This window comes from Strigops habroptila, chromosome 4 (assembly GCF_004027225.2).
Source record: "Strigops habroptila isolate Jane chromosome 4, bStrHab1.2.pri, whole genome shotgun sequence".
Lineage (NCBI taxonomy): Eukaryota > Metazoa > Chordata > Aves > Psittaciformes > Psittacidae > Strigops > Strigops habroptila.
This window is the reverse complement of record NC_046358.1, coordinates 48,092,162-48,112,255: the sequence shown is the minus strand read 5'-3', so window position 1 is coordinate 48,112,255 and position 20,094 is coordinate 48,092,162. Positions and strand designations below refer to the sequence as shown.

Genomic DNA, 20,094 nt, shown 5'->3' with positions numbered 1-20,094 from the left:
GAATAAGTGGTACTTCCACCACCACACCAAGCTCTCTTTTCTCACCCTCCTTACGGCTGCATCACTGTAACATCTTCCACATTAGGAGTTCAAAGCAAGTAGGCACTGTCCCCTAGCAAATCCATGTGAGAAATAAGGATCATAGCTACTGCATGGATATAGAAACTGAAGCACAGAGGTATCAATGACTTGCTTGGATGGCTTCAGGCTTGCCTGGATAAATACATAGGTCATATAGTGATTATCACTGCTGAGAACCCTATTTTAATGATAAGATGATTACTAGTTATCAACTGGTTATCCCACAGGCTGACTTGAAAACAAAAGAGAAAAAATCCAGCTTCTGGTGCATCTTCAGTCTATGATACTTTACAGCTGACTGGTCTGGTAGTGAAGCTGTTCAGGCTGTTCCCCACTGTGCTTGCTACACAAAGCAGGATGACTCTTGTACAGCTGTTCTTCCAAGGTCTTCATGAATGACACAGCCAGTTCCTGGAAACTGGCCTGTAATGGCTTGTCTCCAGTTTCTGTGCTAGTACCAGTTCTTCTGTAACTCATACATCAGCAACTTGCACATCAGTGATCTGCTTGAAACGCTATCCTGACAGTTCGTCTATCCTGTTGACATCTGCCTAGGGAATTGGTACTAATATCTGCTCTGACCTTACAGGCATCTTCAGTTCTGACCTGCACCTAGAACAAACTGTGACCATCACCATTGGTTTCAGCTGGATGCTTCATAACCTGTTCCATCCTGTGGGAGCCAAAAAATCTTCTGTCATGGGCATGAGCTTAAGCCAAATGTGCAACTTGTCTGTCTTGTCATACTCTGGATAGGTTCTTAAATTACCAGGATTTTCTGTTGAAGCTGAGATCACTCAGCATCAATTTTAGATGAGTGTTTAGTGAATCTGATTTGGGATCTAATGATTGTCTCTCTCAAATATCTCCTGTCTTTGTGATATGTGATAGCATAATCCTTTGCTTCAAAATGGCTCAGGTTGTCCCACTCTAGGTTACTTGATGCACAACTCCGTGTGACCATGTGCATCATATCAGGGTTTCTCTTGCTGGCTTCTTTACCTTGCAGGCCAGCATTGTCACATTGCTCTGTTAAATATCTGCCTCTCATTGCGCTGGGCAAAGACAGCTTCCCTCTGTGCATAGGCTTATTTAAGCCCCTCAAATGTTGGCATATTACCTAGTCAGCATTTCTGCAGTAGGACTTCTCAATGAGATCTTCTGGTAGAGCGAATAGGTCCTATCTGTAGTTTCATGTTGAAACCCCAACCCAGTGCAGAGCTCTGGGTAAGAGTCAGGCTGGTACCATGTGCTTTGAACTTCACGCCACAGGGACCTGCACCTACAGCAAATCAGATGTGGATTTAGATATATCAAGATATGTCAAGAATACTGTGGCTTGACCCAAAGTGTATGCACTAATGATTCACATTAATGAGTTACTAAAGATCTCCTGGTACTTCTCACTGTCCCAGGGATGATTACCTTGCTGTCCTGGCTGTTTTCCATGCTGGCTAACAGCATCCCACCAGGGACTGTAAATCCTGCCCTTGCACAGCCCTGCCTGTTTCAATGTTGTACACTATGTGACATCTCCTGACTTACACTGTTTTTAGAGCTGAGCCTTATTTCACATTCCAAAGTCACGCAGACACATCCTCTTAACCTCCTCAGCAATAATTCCTGCAAATGAGAGTCTCCACATAGAGAGATACTCTATATTTTCTAGCACATTAATCAAATAACCATCTAGTTGTTGCCTTATGCATTGGAAGTGGACGTGTTGTCAAATAAAATGATTTTATAGATTATCCTCTGTACTTCCCAGATGAGGAATTTAGCAACATCATGTGCACAAAGTCCTTTAGGAGAAGATCGATGTCTATTCATTTCATCTTCTGTTGCTTAGTCAGGGAAATCTCCTACTTAATGTTGGTCCCTAAGGAGCTTTCCCATCCCTAAGTTTTAAACCCGCTGATTTTCATTAAGTGCATGTTGAAAAGAGAGTCCTGACTGCCATTATCTGAGGGCTCTTGGTGGCAGCTAGCAATGACCCCAGAGAAAAAGGAGCAAGAGAGCAGCTACCAGGACTTCTGTATGGCCAGGTGTTCGTTGGGAACCCTGGCTCTTGGCTTGCCCTGCTGCATCACAGCCCAAACCGAAAGCGTTGCTCGGTCTGCTGAAAACATCACTGAGGCCTGGATTAAAGAGCTCTTCCCACCAGTGTACCCATGCAGGGATTGAGATTAGACTGTGCTGTGGCTTGGTGGTGGGGTTTTGTGGTTTGCAGAGTGGCTTTTCCCTTCCAGGGGAGGCTTTTGGATGGCTCCTGTTGTTCTCTGCTTTCAAGCTGAGTTATGTCTTGGCTGTGATCAAGCTCAAGAGAGAAAAGGGAAGGCTAGGAAGTGTCATCCTTTCCTCATGCAGAGCGACCAGAGGCTGGGGAATGAAAGCTCCTTGGCTGAGCGAGGTGGGCTTCAGATCTCTCACTTTCCATCGCAGTGAGGATGCTTGTCAGGGCTGCTGTGCCGCCAGCCCCTCTCGTGTCTGCCTCTGCCTCCGTTAATTTAAAGAAACTGTCAGGATGTTCTTGCAGCAAAATGTTCCCAAGCCTCCTGCTCCGCATGCTCTCTGCCTCTTGGTGTCCTCCTGTCACATCTCTCACCTTAACACGATGTCTTCCCAGGGCAGTGTTACATTCCAGCCCTTCTCCCCATCTATCTCCTCCTCTCTCCATGCCTTCTGAGGAGGTAGCTCTCAGTGTGGCTGCAGGTGAGAGATGAGATTGTGAGGAAGCAATCTGTGGTTTGGCCTCCAGACAATTTATGACAGGTGAGGATGCAGCTGTAGTTATGGCTGCTTTCGTAGTCCTGGCGAGGAGCGAGATGCTTGTAGTGGCTAGGGTGCCTGGAAAAGGGCAGCCCCCACCATTCACAGTGTGCTGTGAGGGTGGCCTGGTGGGCCACCGCAGCCACCCTCCATCAGCACTGACTGTTCTGCGGGGACAGCTGGGACAAGGACACTCCTTTTCTCCTTGCATGGGGAGGTCTGGCATTGCACTGGCTCTGGAGCAAGTGCGGGCAGTGGCTGTGGTTTGGCTGGAGCCCTCCATCCCACACCACCCAACCACAGGTTCCCACTGCCATGCAGCCCACACCTCTGGGCTCCTGGGTCCTCACAACTTTGGGTCCCCAAAGCTTTCATGCTGCGGTGGACCTGCTGAGCACTCACAGCCTCTCAGCAAAGCTGAAGTGGTTGGGCACATCCTCTTTTGGGATTCACACAAATTGGGCAAGAGGTGCAAGGCCCTGCCTTTGTCTGTGCAGGGCACCTGCTGCTCTGGTCTGTGTAAGTTCTGTCCTCCACCTATTATTTCAGAGCTGGATAAAAGATCCTTTTCTCCCTATTGCTCATAGAGAAGGAGGAAACCAGGGATTTACTGCATTGGTCACCAAGTCCAGGCACCCTTTTTTGAAAAGCTACCTGAAGCTTGGGTGTGTGGTATCGGTTGAGTTTGCAGCAGGGCTGAGCTGGTCTAGGAGTCCAGAGAGTTTGCTCTCTTGGTTTCCTGACCCAAGGGGACTCACTTTCACAAAGCCAGCACCTTGCTGCATGACTCTCTATGGATCCCCATTACATTTCCTTTCTCTTTCTTGACTAATTTTTTCCTTTTTAACATTAAAAATGACTAAGGAAATCTCACCCCCATGGAACTACTTAGTAGGCCATATAGAGCACTCTGTACTTAACAAAATGTGTGTGCAGAGAGTCGTTACTCCTTCACAGCTTTGAATAGTCATTGCACAGATGAGGGGCTTGCCTGAAATCAGGCTTTCCATACAGAGAGCACATGGCTGGGGAGATCGTCGGCTGGGCACCCGCCCTCATTAAACAAGCATTTCTTATCTGCGCTGGTACATGCACACACCACTTATGGAAATGGAAGAGCCACAAGGAAGGAAGAAAGGAAGAAGGAAAAAAAGGACAGTTGCTATATGAAAGCGAACTCAAATGGTGTGCATGCGTGATATTCATTGCATGAAGTCTGAGAATAGCTCTGTCATGATACTGAAGCTGGCCCCTGGGAAACAGGGTCTGTGGGGTTATTTTCCATATTTTTGCAGACAAACAATAGTGAGTGATTTGGAGCTCCTAGAATGGAAAAAAACCATAAGCAATGGTAATTATAAATAGGATTTTAAAAAGTAACCCATGTTCAGGAAGCACCAGCTGCTTTTGAAAATCCCACCTTGTGTTTTGTGGTATATGAGCAAGGAAGAGATCAGAGCTATGAATCAGCTGCAGGTTTAACTCAGCAAATTGAACAAGCTTTGCAAAGTATCAGGGGCCCAGACAAGATCTCGTTCAAAAGTCAAACTTAGTTGACCTCTCAAACGAAAATGCAACAAAATCATCCCAATGAAGTCTTAGCAGAGCACCAACATTTACACGGGAGACACATTATTTAAAATCCTACATCCTTCAGGCTGGATTAGTGAAGACGGAAAGGGTCTAGAGAAGGGAAAGGAGCCTTGCTAGCATTAGTGCAGGATATGGTTAGAGCAAACACTGGCAAAAATAAAGCTGATTTAGCTTAGGAAAAAAGAACAAGAGGTGATTTTTCTTGCATATTCCTGCACTGATGGATATAGCAGAGGTTGTCCAAACTCTTCCCTCTACCCTGTACGCCATCAGTTGAAAGACGCGGTTTGGGACCAAAACCAAAACAAGAGCCAGCACAGGGAATGGGATTTCCACAGTCAGACTGCAGGAGCAAATTGTAGGATGACTGGATAATTTTCTGGTCATTAATGGTATCAGTAGGAATGCAAGCTACAGTGATGTCAATTAATTAACTCTCCTCCATTGTGAAATGGTGATTTTCAGGGGGTTTCTGGCAGTGGCAGCACCCCCAGGATACAGGGCAGGACTGCTCATTCTCTGAAGCGCCAAGAGCTACTGGATGAAGGACATAGGGATTTGAAGGTTGGGGCTATTTTTCCAGGCTCTGTGATTGGCAGTCCTGCTTTTCTCCTCTTTTCCATCCCCAGCCAAGACTGGTTGTGCGCAGCATGATCTGAACGTTGAGGATGGGTGGGGATCAAGGGGTGGTCATAGTCACATAGCTACATGTGGGTACAGAGCTGTGGGAAGCGGGAGGTTATTCACTGGCAGGAGGGGCAGCTGGTCTGGTGGCTATCAGGGGCAGTTGTTTTGGGGTAAGGGAAATGCTTTTTATGTGGAACTGGCTTTTTGTCTAAAAAATGCAGCTCCAGATTGGGGTTGAGTCTGACTGGAAGTCCAGGAGCCTCAAGGTGGCAAGCACATGCCTGTTTAGAACAGTTGTGTTTATACCAGTATGTAATTATATGTGCTCATCAAAGCATGTGCAAACAGTGTTGCATTTAAGCGGGTGTGAGATCAGCCCAGAATAAAAGCACCAATCCCTCCTGTCACAAGTGAGGGACGAGATTGAATGAAGCCTTGCAGCCACCAGGAAAATGAAGGGAGTGCAGGGGTCACTTTCAGCCCATGACAGTCAGTGCAGCCCTGGCAGGAAGGAGGTAGCAGGTTGGCAGAGCCTTCAACTCATTTCCCTTGTTCTGTTTGCGTGTGAAAGCCAAGGGATGGTGATCTCTGCATAAGGTAGATATTTGCCATGAAAGGAAACCATAGCACAGTGAGCTCTTCAGCGAAACGCTCCAAGAACTTGTAAGAAATTTGCTGAAGGAGAGATGTAGGATGTGTTGCCTGGCTGTTCCAGCAGCCAGCACCTATCAGACCAGGTTGATGAAGCTGATGAACCCTCATCACCTAGGGTTCTCTCTGACGTGAATGATATCAGAGCGGCAGGTTGCAGGGTCCCTCCCAGCCTGTGGGGCCAGCAGGTGCTGCTGGCAGGGAGGCAACAGCATAGTGCCCACAGGGCGTGTGTGCTTCTGTGTCTGCTTTTGCATGTGTGCGTGTGTGTGGTGGGTAGCAGGGTGAGGGAAACCTGCTTCTCTGCTGGCCATCAGACCTTATTGCTGGTGGCTCCTGAGCCCCTCGCTGGTTTGCTGGGGAATCAGCAGTATTTTTGTCTGACTTCGCTTTGCATGGTGTGGCCTGCCATCGTGCCTTTGGGTTAAACAGGAAATTGGCCCATGTCACTTGAAGGAGTGGGGCTTTAGCCTTTCTCAAGGGCCTGGTTGAGCTTGTTCAGTGGGTGAGAAAACTTTGACTCTCTAATGTACCCATTCATCTCCTTCCTTCACTTTTGCTTCTCTGTTCCCTTCTCCTCTTTATGACCCTTACTATTTTTCCATCCACAGCAAAACAGTTCACATCAAGGTAATTGATGATGAGGAGTATGAAAAAACCAAGAATTTCTTCATTGAGCTGATGAGTCCCCGCATGGTGGATATGAGTTTACAAAAAGGTGCAGTACTGGCCCTGCAGACTAACATTAACGTTCTTCTTTCCTCTTCTTTTCCATCTCCCTCCTCTTCTCCTCCTCTTCCTCTGATGTCTCTCTGTCTCCAACCGCTCTGCCCTAAACACTGCTGTGCGCACACACCGTGTCACATGGTACCCATGGGGTGGCATGGGGAGTGATGCTGGGAGTAGGAGAGGCAAAGTGGCCAGGGGTGCAGAGAGAGAAGGATGGAAAGCAGTCCTGCTTGTCTGTATTTCTGTGGTAGCTTAAGAGGAACCTTCTGCCATCCCCACTGGAGGGTCCAGGTAAATTTTATGATGTCAGTGGGAAGATGCTGGCCAGAAAGACATCCAGCATCTCAGGAGATCATCACCCAGCCGTGGTCCTATGGTGCGTCCTGGTCAGACCCATGTTAGAAAAAGACAGGAATCGAGGCCTGGTAGAGAAGCAGCTCCTGTAACTTTTGAGAAGGACCTGACAAAGGCTGTGCAGCCCTCGGTCCAGCTGCTGCGGAGCGGCTCTGAGAGGGCAGGGAAAGCTGATGCCCCACTTTGGTTTGCCTGAGGGCTCACAGTAGTTGTGTGCATTGCAGGGGTGCTGGAGAGAGCCAGGAGAGATGGGGCAAGCCCCACTCCAGTGCCCAGGGTATTTCTGTTTGAGTCTCAGAGGCATTTTAGTGCCATTGTGTCCCTTGTGATGTCCCAGCAATGCTGTTTGTTCCTTGGGAAAGCTGTGTCTTCACCCAGAGGACAGGTTGGGGGGAAAAGGCAGATGCTATCAAGGAGAAGAAGCAGTAAGATTTGCCATTTTAAAAATGGAAATTAGAACTATAGCCTCCTTTGCAGCTGACAGAGCTGTAGCCTGCTGGCAGAATCCCACCTCACCCCACTGGGGAATGTGTCTGTGAATGCCCGTCTCTCTCTGTCCTCTTCAGGCTTCCAGCCCAGAATCCCTACAGATTTATTATTAATTGTGAGGGTAGCAGAAGCAATTGATCTTCCAGCTAAAATGCAGTGGGTACCTCAGGGTGGTCCCTGGTGATTTCCAGGCAGCCGATAACCTTTCCATTACCATCTGACACTGAAAACAAATGCGCTGCAGAAGTCGCCTTCCACTAACCATCAGCAAAGCCCTTCTCCCCCTCTCCTTCCCTCCCTCCACACCTCCTCGCCAGCCCCCTCTCCTCCTAACACCCTCCCGCTCCCTAAGGAGCAGCTGTGATGGATGCCCCGTGTCCAAGAGGCAGGCCGACGTGCACCGCTCCGGCGGGGAAGGGGCTGTGTGCCAGGAGCCCGCATTGCTGCCACCACCACCGCTGCTGCTGCTGCCTCACCTCCGGCCAGCTGATCTGCTGTACACGGTTGTCTTTCTTCTTGTCCCTACAGGAAGACCGTAAGGGTTAAGATAGTAGATGAGGAGGAATACGAAAGGCAGGAGAATTTCTTCATTGCCCTTGGTGAACCGAAATGGATGGAACGAGGAATATCAGGTGTGAGATCCTTTATGAAAAAAAAAAAAAGAAAAAAGAAATAATCAGAGTCAAGTCTCCAAACCCCAAATCCAGAAAATATAACCTTCTTTCTCCTCTTTTTCCCTCCCTCCTTTTCTCCTCCTCCTGTAGATGGATCAATTTTTACTCTCTGCCCTCCTGTATTCTTGTTTTCACCCTGTTTCGGTGTCATCTCTGCCTTTTAGAGCCCAGCTTACTTATGATCCTCCTGTTGTGCAATGCTTGAGCCTCGGAGGCTGTATTATTTTGGTTGGGTTTCCTTGTCTTAATATGTTTTTTTGTTCTGAGCACTGTTCTGCTGTTCTCCCCTTTCCTGCTCCTTTGCCAGGACCTTGGGGAATGAGAAAGCCAAGAGAAGGGTGTAATGCATGGCTGTCCCTTCAGCTCCTCCCATATACCCCCCCAGTCCTTCCTTCTGTTGTTGCGTGCCAGTGGCATTGCCTTGGTGCTCTTGGGTCCCTATGTGGTGCAGTGAAAAGCCCATGAAAGAAGAGGGAAGGTGTGAGGTATCTTCTTTTGCTTCAAAAAAAAAAAAAAGAGAAAAAAAAAAAGTCCTCCATGTCTTTCATCTGAAAACCCCCTTAATGTGGCACAAACAACTGCAGTCTGTCATGGAGGGTGCGTGGCTCTGCTGAGGTCATTCTTCATCAGCAGTGAGACCCAGGATCTCCCAGCAGAGCAAGATTATAGTAGGAGTAAACCCTGACTTGTGGTTGTGCCTTGGCTACATGTATCTTTGTCCTTGTCCTATTTGTGTTTGACTTCGTTTTTGCTGAGAGGGTCTTGCCATTGGATTCAGCAGCTTTGGGGTGGCCCAGGAGGCCCAAACTTTAAACAGAAGCATTTTACATAAGGGAATTCAAATCCACCGTCTGGGTGTCTGATATGGAGTGGAGACAGACGTGTGTGCCCGTGAGCTGATTTCTGCTCCGATGATGTGCTGCTGTCCGTGATGGGAACACCTGGCAGTTGCCCATTCATCTCACAGCTTTCCCTTGCTGAAACGTCTCCCATCTCTTATCTCACCAGTACAGCAGCTGCCCTCTGGCCAGACCGAGCTCCCATGCACAGCTCTCCAGGATGTTTGGGATAGATGCAGCTTGCATTAGCATGACAATATCATACAGCATCCCTGGCTTTGTAAAATGTAAACCCAAAGAGGATTCATAGTTTAATGCCATTAGATTGCCTCTGGCATTCTGTAGGCCATGAGGGACATTAGGATTCATGTGCGTCGAGCGCAAGCCCTCAGGTTTCACCGAAGTCCAACCGCCCTTGAGTGGAAGCAGTGACCAACCCGCCATATCCCGTGAGGGATGTCCCAGCAGTTAATTGCCTTTCAGGGTGAAGATGTGAGCACAGCTTCTAGGTAGAAGTTGTCTGGCCTCAGCTTGTAGCCGCTAGTCATCTTCCTACTTTTCGCCGTCAGATGACGGAACTATATAGTATGCCGCAGCTTCTGTGTAGGTACCTGCTCACTATACCCATATTACACTTGGATGTTTTCTCGTGCGTTTAAGGAGATTAAGCTCTTTGAATCTGTCAGAAAAGTGTTCAGCCCTAGGTCAAAGTCTCCAACCCTGGAATCACCCCGGGGTTTCCTCTTCGCATGTGCCCCTTCCTCAGCAGGTACAAGAGGAAGATCACCTGCCTCTGGCTCTCTCCTGCTTATGCACTTGGCAGCTTGGAGCATCACACTGATGTTTCTGCTCAGTTGTCTGCTCTCTGTGAGCCCTGCATCCTTTTCTAAACCAGTGAGCTTCAGGGTACAGAGTCAGGATTGGCTGTTTTTTATGAAGTCCTGTACTTCTTTTTCCCATATAGGCCACGTTGCATCTGGCTGAATAAAAACATGTATTTGGAAAAAATCCAAATAGCTCCTAATGTGGTTCAGTTGTAAAAGGTCCTTGTTTTTATTAGGACAGCCAGATTGCTGTACTGTGTGTCTCATTTACACCAGTATCAGTTGGAATCAGTGGAACTTCCTGATTTGCAACAGGCACAGTGGAAGTGAGAGCTGGGCTGAATGATCTGCAGCACAGGTCCTGCAGGCTAGGAGCTTCCCTCACTGCCGGTCGGGGTGCACCCTTGGATGGACCCTCTTTACTGGGAGGAAGTAAAGGACCATGCTGAGGAGGAGACACGGAGCCCTGGTTGGCCTCGTAAGAGAAAAGTCAGAGTGAGAGCACCATGGGATTAAAATCTGAGAGGCAGGAGATTAAAAGGCATTTGTAAATGTTGCTGGCACAAGGTGGCACAGTCGCTACACAAGTTCCAGGGCATCTGGGAAGATCCCCACCTCTGTAGTGCTCGGCGCCATGGCACCTCCAACAAGCATACCTTGGACCTGGGATGAAGAATAAGGAACTACACAAGACTTTCCCATGCAAAGCATCAGGAGTGATCGAGAGCAGATGCTGTCGCCAGCAGCTTCACGGGGTGCGCATGTGAGCAGCCAGCTCCCGGCGGAGAGGCAGCAGCCTGGGATGCACTCAGGAAGCACGCAGCCTGCTGTACAGCTCTGGGAAGGGATGCTCACGCTGACTGCTGCACATGTGTTCTGCTGTCATCACGCCATTGTAGGGGCAGATTCCAGATGGTTTATTTATTGTAAAGCACGCATGCAACTCAAACAGCCTGCAGGCTGCAAGGTCAGCGCAACCACTTTGATGCGGGTGCTGCCATTGCCCCACACCCACAGATGTGGGGAAACATCCCAAAACACAGGTCCTTAGCTGGGACTTCATTTGGGTTTGTGGGACTTCACTTGGGTTTGCTAGAGTGGTGAATGGGCCCCCAAGCAACTCATGGCAAGGGCAAAGCACAGCTTCTGCCTCTGCTGGGAGGTTCAGGCTAGGTTGCTTTTGATGAAGAGGCTCTCTGGGTATCAGCTTCCCACTCGTTTGTTTCTAACACCACAAAAGATGTGGTTTTCTTGATGGTGTGTCCTCCTTCTGTTGTTACTCTGCACTTAGCCTGTGCTTGTAGGAGTATTGGTCGTTCTCAGACAGCTCTTTGCAGAACAGCTCTTCTGGCCCCTGTTGGGAGCAGGGTAGTGTTGGGCACCTCAGCTGACTGGCCGTTGAGTTTGGAAGTAACCTGCAATCTGGGACACGCAGAGGCAGCCAGTCCATCTCAGTCATGCTCGTGCTACCATAGCTTTGCGCAAAGGGCCTGCACTCATCCCAGGACCTCTCCATGCAGGGGAAAGCTGCTAGCTTTCCTTAAGGATGCAAACAAGGTAGCAGTGATGAAATCAGTGATGAAATGTGATGCCCTGAGAGGAAGGCAGAGCTGAAGGGCAGGGATGAGTAGATGGGTGCTTTTCAAACCAGCTGGGGTAGAGTCTGTGTGGTTTATTTTGAAATGTAGAACTTGATCCAGAGCCCAGTGCTATTCAAATCCAGTGTGCTGTCCCTGAGGGTACTGCACTGCTGCTGGCTGCAGTGGCAGTGGTTTCTGATAGACACAGACCAGAGGAGGATACAGGCAGGAGCAGGGTTTGCTACCATATGGCTCACTTGCATTACTGATTGTGCTGCCCCATACACACGTCAGTACAAAGCAGGCACTTCCAGTCAAGGGAACATCTCCTCGTCCCTGAGTAGGGATGTGGGACAGAGGGGTGTATCTCCAGGAAAGTCTCTGTGAAGGCCAGAGCTCAGTGGGAAATTCATCCTATTGCTCTTGCTGTTTGCATCTGTTAGCACCTTACCGGAGAGAAAAACATCTCTACTCAGAAAGGTACCTGTGGTGGTTCAAACACAAAATCCTGTCTTCATGTTGCTCAGGGCCTGCACAACACATAACAGCCACTGGTACAGCCTTTTCACTGAAACATTTTGCACCATCTGCAGATGCTGCTCCTCACTGTTTACCCCCAATTATATTAGTGCTGTGCTGTTTTGAGCCTTGGGGCATTTGGTTGTTAAACCTTGCCATAAGGAGACCGGACCACTTACTGCTGTTGTACAAGTGTGCTACATCTACAATACTCAACTTTGTCTTGCAGCTCATTTATTCTTTCCCACCAACTGCTTTCTGCAGCTGAAGTTTTTCAAAGCCTTTCTGATCATCTGAACAAATCACATCGAGTAGTTTTACTTTAGCAGCTCTTTTTGTTGATGTGCTCCAATAATTCAAAGAGATGAGAATAGATCTGAGACGGGTATCTTGCCAGCCCAGTCTGTGATGAAGACCGATACTGACTTGGTAGTGGCGTGTCAGATGCAAAGAGCCCTGGCAAAGATGGTGTTTGCTGCAAGCTTGTTATATCGAAGTGAATGAGTAAAAAGAAATCAGAGACTTGTATTCTTTGCTTGGCAAAGATGGTAGATGTTTCTTTTCTATATCCTCTTGGCCATCTCCTAGATTTACTCATGTTTTTGTCTTCTCCATTTCTAAGAAATTAATCTCTGAATCCTTCTTGTCTCACCTTTCCTCCATATGTGCGGTCACATAAACTGAGTCCCTGTCTACTGAGCATTGCAGGGCTGTGAAACCTTCCAGCACCCTGAGCCACCTTCCTAGCCATCCTTTTTTCAGCACCTTTTAGAAGTGTTCCTGCAGTGAAACAAGTCTTTTCCTTTATGACAAGACGCTGTCTGTTGGTTTGACTCTTGCTCTCATGGCAGCTTTGGTATCGTGTCAGCTCACAACTCAGAATGAGGATTTTGCTGCTGTCAGCCCAGCAGGATTTTTGAGACATATTTTCTTCACACATCAGCTGTCACACTTCTTCCTCAGTCCTGGACTACAGGAGAAAAATTTGCTTTGCTTTACCTGGGTAAATTCAGTCTGCTGCTTAAACTGGGATTAACCTTAGTGTTGATGAAGCCTGAATGGCAAGTGGGTCTACTTTGGAAAATTTAACTTGATTTCAGATAATGGTGAAAATTCGGAAAACTATGTTTCAGGAGGGTAATTGGGCATCTGCTCATGAGAATTCAGTTCACAGCACAGCAGTGGACAATTCAACCTCAGAGCTGGTGTGTGAAGGCTTAGTCTTGAGGGTTACGCTTTGTAAATGGGACTGACGTACTTCATGCAAAATTTTGCTTCAGAAAGCATGTTTCCGACAAGATACAACTTCATTGGAAACTGGAGCACAGGTGGCTGGTGAGCACTATTGAACAGCTTGCTGGCATGACCTGGCTTGGGAAGATTTTGTCTGAAGTCCTCTCAGCCCTCCAATCACAGAGTCAACTGCTCTGGACAAATCTTGCAACACAGCTCCTTTTAATCAAGTGTCAGCACCCCTGATGGGTAAGCACTGTGCTCCAGAGGAAGGATATGGCTGGGAGCCACAGAGTGAGGATTAAACTGCAAAGGAAGAAGGATTCTTAGCTTGGATTGATCCAGCAAGTTATCTGTATCAAATATTGATGGAATGATGTGACTTGGTACAAAGGTCAGTCCCTGTAAAAGATAAACAGCATCGATACGTGGGCATGTGTGCTGCAGTTTTCTGAAGTGTGGGCAGATGCTTCTTAGCATTTTCCTTCTTCCATCAGCTGCTGATGGGAATAGCAAAGAAATGTTACATTGCTGTTACCTCCTTCCCGAAGGTTTAATAATTTGCTTACAGCTCTGTGATTAAGCTGAATTCTGCTGATTCTCCTTACGGAGAAGAGTCTCTTGGAGTCTGCAATAATAACAGCATTAAGGTTAATGCTGCAAAATCTCGGTATTGTTTAGCCTATAAAAACCATGTTTATAGCTCTTCACAGTCCATTAGGGAAACAGTTTGCTCACCGCAGTGAGTGGAGGCAGAGCCTGTGGACAGTTACATCTGGAAAATGGGGGAACCTTACCTCTCTGGGGAACTGAGCCTGCAGTTTGCTCGGTCACTGAGCTGCTTTGGGTGTGCACAAAGTGAAGGCAATCTGTTTTCCTTGACTTTGGCTGCCTGTGACTGTGCTGCTGTGTGACTGAGGGTCTCCTCAAAATCCAGCCTCCCCTCCCTCATTTCAGCCTCACTCTGTATATCCCAGGCCTTTAACAAGGATCCATTTATCTACCCAGTGGCTTTCTGGAGCCTTTAGGGATAATGATTAGAAAAGATTTATGTTAATGAAGATGAATCCAGAATAAAGCATGCAGCATGGTCAAATCTCTCTGCAAGGTAAACAGCAGAAAAAAGGTGTTTCACTGTTCAGAAAAAGGCTGGGACACACATTTAGCACACCAGGTTGCTGTAAACTACAGGATTGCCTGTTGTCTGGTATGCTTCCATCCCAAGCCTGGTTCCTCTTGGTTTAACCTTCTTTGGTTTTGGTGGAGTTGAAGCAGGAGGGAATTCAAGCCCTTATCTGTAACACATACTAACATGGGTGTCAGAACAGGATATGGCCCCAAAGTACACTGCAAACACGCAGATGAAATAGTTTATTAGTAAACAGCTTTTTTAGTAGCTAAGTTCAGGTCTAAATTCTCCACTTCCAAGGGTGGCAGGGGAAGCAGAGTTCACGCACACAATTTTGACTTCGCCTGGTGCAAACCAGGCCTGCAGGGCAGAGAAATCCCAGTAAAAGATGAAACTCAGATCCAGAGCTGAAGGCTTTGGGTCTTCTGAGAGAGTCAGTGCCATCTACCTTGTCTTTGGGCATGCAGGTTTGTCTGCATTCATGTCGTGCAAGGATTAGATAAGGGATACTTGGAACTGCTATTTTGGATTTGACTGCGGAACTAATTTTAGCAGCTCCCTGTAAGAATATGCATGTCAAGCCTTTGGGACTACCTGAGATGCCAACAGCAATGAGGTGGCCTGGCTTATCCCCATGAGGAGTGTGCCATGCAGAGCAGGAGTGCAGGAGGGGGAGAGGTGCCCTGGGGAAGGAGGGAGGGGTGCAGCCCAGGCCGGGAGGAAGCGGGGGGAGACTTGTGGGATGGCAACAGCACGGGAGCACGGAGGCTGTCAGCAGAGCTGGTACAGGTACAGCATCCCGAGATGGACTACAGGAAACATTACAGAGATGTAATGTTCAGCAGATGCATGTGCAGGAAGGAAGCTTTAGTCCGCGAAATCATTTTCTTGCTTGCATGCACAGCATTCACTCAGAAATGTAAAGATAAAATAATCCCTTGGCTTTCTGCATGCTGTATTCTTGATGTTTCATTCATAGCTCTATAGGCTTCTTCAAATATTCATGTATCATAAGTGAAAGTGAGAAAAATAGTTCTTTTGCAGGCTCAAAAGCAAATGGAGGAAAAAATAAAATCAAATCCCAGAGCACTAGAATAACAGTTTTAAAAAACATGAGGAACCAATGATTTTATTTTTTTTTTTTTTTTTTAATAACCACAGTAGCTTAGGGGCCCAGTAATATTTCATTATATTAAATTTGAACGCCGAATCGACCCATTGTACTAATGCTTGTAATTGCAAAAGGCAAATTAAATTTCCTCACATTGTCTGGAGAACCAGAAGACCACAAGATAGCATGGAGTTGCAGCAGAACAGAGCTACAAGGAGACTCATGCTACAAGGGGAAGTGACAAACCTGTAGGAGACTTCCAGGCAGAACTGTGTGCAGGACAGGAGGTGGTATGGAAAGAGCAAACATTCGGTTGCTTCTTATGGCTCTGTGGCACTGTATGTGCTACAGAACATATCCATGAATGGTTCCCCCAAAAGTTTTTGACTGGCCAAAGGAATTGACCCTGAAATAGAAGGGATACTCAGCAAGGAGCCTCTTCATTGTCCCTTCCCTTTTCACCGCACCTCCATCTGCCTGAACGTACAAGGGAGACTTCCCAAACTGCCCACAGTATTTCCAGCTGGGGAGATGGATAGAAGGATGAAGATCTTTACAGGGCCAATGCCTTTCCACAGGCTAGCAGGAAATCTGTGCCCCTGGATGCTGCCCGATGGAGCAGGGAAGTCAGGATTACTTTCCTCAGCTCTGCTGCTGCTGTGCTGTGCGACCTTTGGCAAATTGCTTAGGAAATCATTTTCAAACAGCACAGATAGATACAATTATGTGCATCTGTATAAAAGTACCTGCTTTTCAGAGGCCTGAACTGGCAAGTCCAGGAAAATTAGCACTTTTGGACTCCAGCCCATTTCTGAGTTTGCAAAATGTTCCCTTTAGCCTCTGTTTGCTTGCTTTACTATCTGTCAAATGGGGCTGTTAATACTGACTCAGTCTTTGTACAGAGCTTCTGAGTCTTTTTAAGCTTCTGAGGCTAGAAGTGCATGATAGTAAGTGTTAGGAATTACAAGATAGTCATTGCATGCAACCAAGTCTTTGGGGACTGGTTTGCTATTTGAAAGACAGGTAAAAGTCAGAACTAAGGCACAGAGCTGGTGCATGGCACCTCTCAAAGATGTTTGGTGCTTTTTCCTCTACAGACTCTCCTGTAGTTAGTTTGAAACTGGGATGCAGGCTGTGGCTTTCTACAGGTAACACCTAAGAGGGATCCAGGCAGTTGTTTTTTTGCAACAGTTCTATGGAGTGGAGAAATCGAGGCAGGGGAGGGCCAGGAGGTCACTGCCTAAGGCAGCTAGAGGGCTGGACTATGCCTGTGTGAAAATTCAGGGTAAGGTCCATCCCGTGCAAGGACCTTTGCCCCTTCTCCTTCCTTCCTCCCTAATCTCACAGGACCATGTGGTCACATTTCCTGGGTGGCAGTTGCATCCTGCTCCCATGACGGTTGCATGGCACATGCCCGTGCAGCACTGTTGGGCAGACCAGCAACTGGGAACAAAGAGAGCTAGGAGGACTCAAAGCGGTGATTCTTTATGTGTGCCTGTTCTCCCCCTAACCCTTTGGGACTGGTACCTGTGTGGGATAGGGATAAGTGAGCTAGGGCATCCCAGGGAATGCCCCTTTCCACACTGGAGACCAGCACTCATTTTATCAACACCTCTCTCTGATGATGGTCTTCGCAGTGAGGTGCTCATCGCCCCTGGCCGCTCTCTCTTCTTGGCCATCCTCTGGTTTACCAGGGCTCCCCAGCTGTGCCAAGCCCCACCACAACCACGTACTCCTGGCTGAGCTGGGGCCAGCTCTACGCCTTCGGGTCAATTTGGGTTGTGTCAGGCCTCGATGGCAAGCGTAACCACTCCCCTCCTCTTTTTCCTTTCCCCTCCTTGCTAATCCCCACCTGCATCCCATCCCTCTGCCTTCACTTGGGGGGTGTATGTGACTTTGGGGAGCCAGCACCCTGGTGCTCACCAGCCTCCTCCCCATCTCACTGCTGTGGCGTCTGCTCCCCAGCCTGTGCCCAACATGCAGCACCAGTAAGCTCGCACGCTGCCTTGCGCCACGTCCATTGTTCACTGACAGCCATCACCCGCAAAACAGCTTTTTCCCTTGGATATTAACTTATTCCCTCTTTTATTCTCTTTCCCTGTCTTATTTTTTTCTCTCCCTACAGCCTTGCTGCTCACCCAAGGTAAGTGCTTTTTCTCCTTTCCTCTGCCTGCTCTGGCTCTGTTTTTGTCCCCTTCGGTCAGCCCCCGTGTTTGTGTTTGCTGTGTTGTAGACAACCCCAGCTCATGGTATTTGTGTCCAGCAGGAACTAGTTAAGAGCAGTGCACTAAGAACATGACAGTGATTGATTGACATATAAGAGCATTTCCCATATTCCAGATTCTTCCCTGTGGTTTGGGGAAATGACCCAGCCAGGGTTTGCAAAGCAGAGCATGGAGCTCTGGCTGGTCTGGGGCCATGACTTAACCCCCTCTTTAGGCAGCTCTGGGGCTTGGGTTGTGCTTTTCTGCAGGGGTGCAGGATGGTGTTGCCTGGGGTGGGCAAGGGTGCAGGGCTGTGCAGGTGCCCCCTTCCCATGGAGGATTAGGCCATGCATCACCACTCAGTGCATGCACCCACGTGCTCCCCAACTCTCATCCATGGGGGTCCCAGGAGTGTGACCAGTAACAGGGCAGCTCTGCCAGGGCGTGATAAGCACCAGTACCATTTCCCTCCTCACCCTCAGCTCTGGTTCTGCACTCTTCATCTCTCCTTGTGGCAAGATTTTACATGTATTAATACTGAGCCTCCCCTTCCTTGCCTGAAATGCCCATTGCGCCAGTCTCCCTTGATCCCACTGCAGTGAGATGTACACCTCCTGTGTTGTTCTTATTCCTTCAATTCCAGATATGATTACAGTTGAATTTGCACTGAAGAAACATTTGTCAAAAGATAAGGGCATGCAGCTGGGTGCAGAGAGGAGCTCGAGTCTGACAGGTTTGCAAACAGACCTGGAACCCAAAGCGATCATCCTGCCTGAGCTGTGCTGCAAATCAAAGGAACAGCATCTGCCACCCTAGCTTCAGTCTCTGCTCCTTTTTGGAGGATGCCAAATCTGCTGTGCAGGGGATGGCCTGAGCCCACTGGATATTGGGCTAATTAGGAAATTGCTAGTGGCAGGCAGAAATCCCCAGCTCCCCAAATACCAGCTTAGGGTGTTTACAGAGAACTTATTGGAGCTGTGGACATTTTCCTTTGTTACTTTTTCAGATCTGGGAGGACTGGAGATAAGTTGAGCACAGCCTCCTTCCCAGTAATTTCGTTGCTTTAATTCAGTAGCTGCCTAATTTGATCAGAACCTCAGGAATCAAATAATTTCTATTACAATAACATAGCTTTCCTCCCTCTGTTGTGATCCAGCCTGATTGCTTTTGGCAGCTGTTATTGGATAACTTGGTCACCAGCTATGGACTTTCCAGTTAATAAAGAGAAGCTTCCTCTCTGTCTGGGAGGAGGGTCGCTGGGGTGCCCCCCTTGCTGGGTTGCCCTGGCATTCCCTCTGTTCATAAGGTGTGTGCTTGGCCTGAAGTTTAAGCTCATGGTGTTCGGCCCTGGCGCCTGCTTCAAGCCAGCAGCCGGCCGGTGAGCAGAGCCCGGCTCACTGCAGAGGCACGTGCTGGAGCAAGTGTCACTCAGCAGCAATCACAGCTAATCAGTGGGGAGAGAAGTGATGTCCTCGTTTAGTCTGCGTCATGTTAGATTTAGATTACACAGGCACACAGGAATCTTTGTAAAAAACACCCTGCATCATCTGTTGGTCCCACTTCTCATCCCCTCGCTCCCACAGCTTTTCCCAGGCAGTGTCCCTTTTCCCAGTGCTGCATCCCTGGGAATGCTGGGTGTCCCGGCTCTCCTCTGCAGCCCTGGGGCATTCGCCCTCCCATGGCACCTCTTCAGCAGCCCCCACAGAGCCAGAAGTGGCTCAGGCCCAGGTCATTGTAGTGGCTGCATCTCCTAGCAGAAGCCCTGGGGTGCACCAGTGGATGAGCCCAAGTGAAAATGCCTCTCTTGTCTCAGAAGCCCTTAGCTGGAGGTAAATGGGAGAGCCTGGCCCCGCTCCCCTGCCTTGCAGAGTCCTCCCTGGGGAAACAGGGCTGTGCATTTCACACAAGTCAAAGTAACTGGGCAGGGTAGAGCCTTTGGCACAGGTTCAGCTCAGTATTTGCTTCTTCCAAACAGGCTCTCCAAGCCAGGCTTGCAAGGCTGTGCAAAGCTTTTGAAAGCCTTGCTTGGCCAAGTGTCCAGTACCTGCTGCTAAGGCTGCAGAGAACCACAGTGGTATGGGATGGCTGTGGAGTGACTTAAAAGTCAAACCTGTTTGGGTTTTTTTAACTTCTCTGATGCATAACCTTTTTGTTTTGGCACTGGCAATGATCTCTCCGTATATTCTTTATACATGAAAATATTTGATACCAAAGTGCATAGCTGCTCCAGTTGTCCCTGCTATTGCCAGCAGTGAACGAGCTGCTCTGGTGGTTTTTCCAGCCTTTGCAAAAGTCACTGAAAGTTTGAGAAGAGCCTTTGCTTGCAAGTTCTTGGGCTCAGGAAGTCCACATCTTTAAAGTGATGAGGAATTATCTAAATGGTAGATGCTGCTCTACTCCCATTTCCATGTATTCATGCAAATCAAAGAAAATGTTTCTAAATGTGTTTCTTTATTTATGCATTAAAACCGCTGGGTCCACAGTGGGAAAGGCTGAGGAGCAGCGGCGCCAGTTGACTGGCCTGTTGGGGATGGTTGTGTGTCAACGGCAATTTCAAGGCAGAGCCAGTGGTGGAATAATGCGCAGTTCCTGCCTTAGCCTCCCTCTCATGAATGTGCAGCATTTCCCAGTTAGCTTTAAGGATGCTGGGGCATGTTTACTGGATGTATCATGCCTCAAAAATAGCTT

At 48.2% G+C, this 20,094-nt stretch overlaps 1 protein-coding gene across 9 annotated transcripts in view; it reads left to right on the top strand.

Annotated features, from left to right (window-relative positions):
- SLC8A3 (solute carrier family 8 member A3) overlaps positions 1-20,094 on the top strand; it is a 113,437-nt gene that overhangs the window by 82,104 nt on the left and 11,239 nt on the right. For 5 of the 9 annotated variants that reach the window (XM_030484394.1, XM_030484392.1, XM_030484389.1 and 2 more), the window contains exons 3-4: positions 6,333-6,439; positions 17,328-17,345. In XM_030484394.1, the coding sequence (XP_030340254.1) occupies positions 6,333-6,439; positions 17,328-17,345 (125 nt within the window). Of the gene's footprint in view, positions 1-6,332; positions 6,440-7,821; positions 7,926-17,327; positions 17,346-20,094 lie in introns of all 9 variants that reach the window. The other 4 variants (XM_030484393.1, XM_030484395.1, XM_030484397.1 and 1 more) reach the window with 3 other exon arrangements.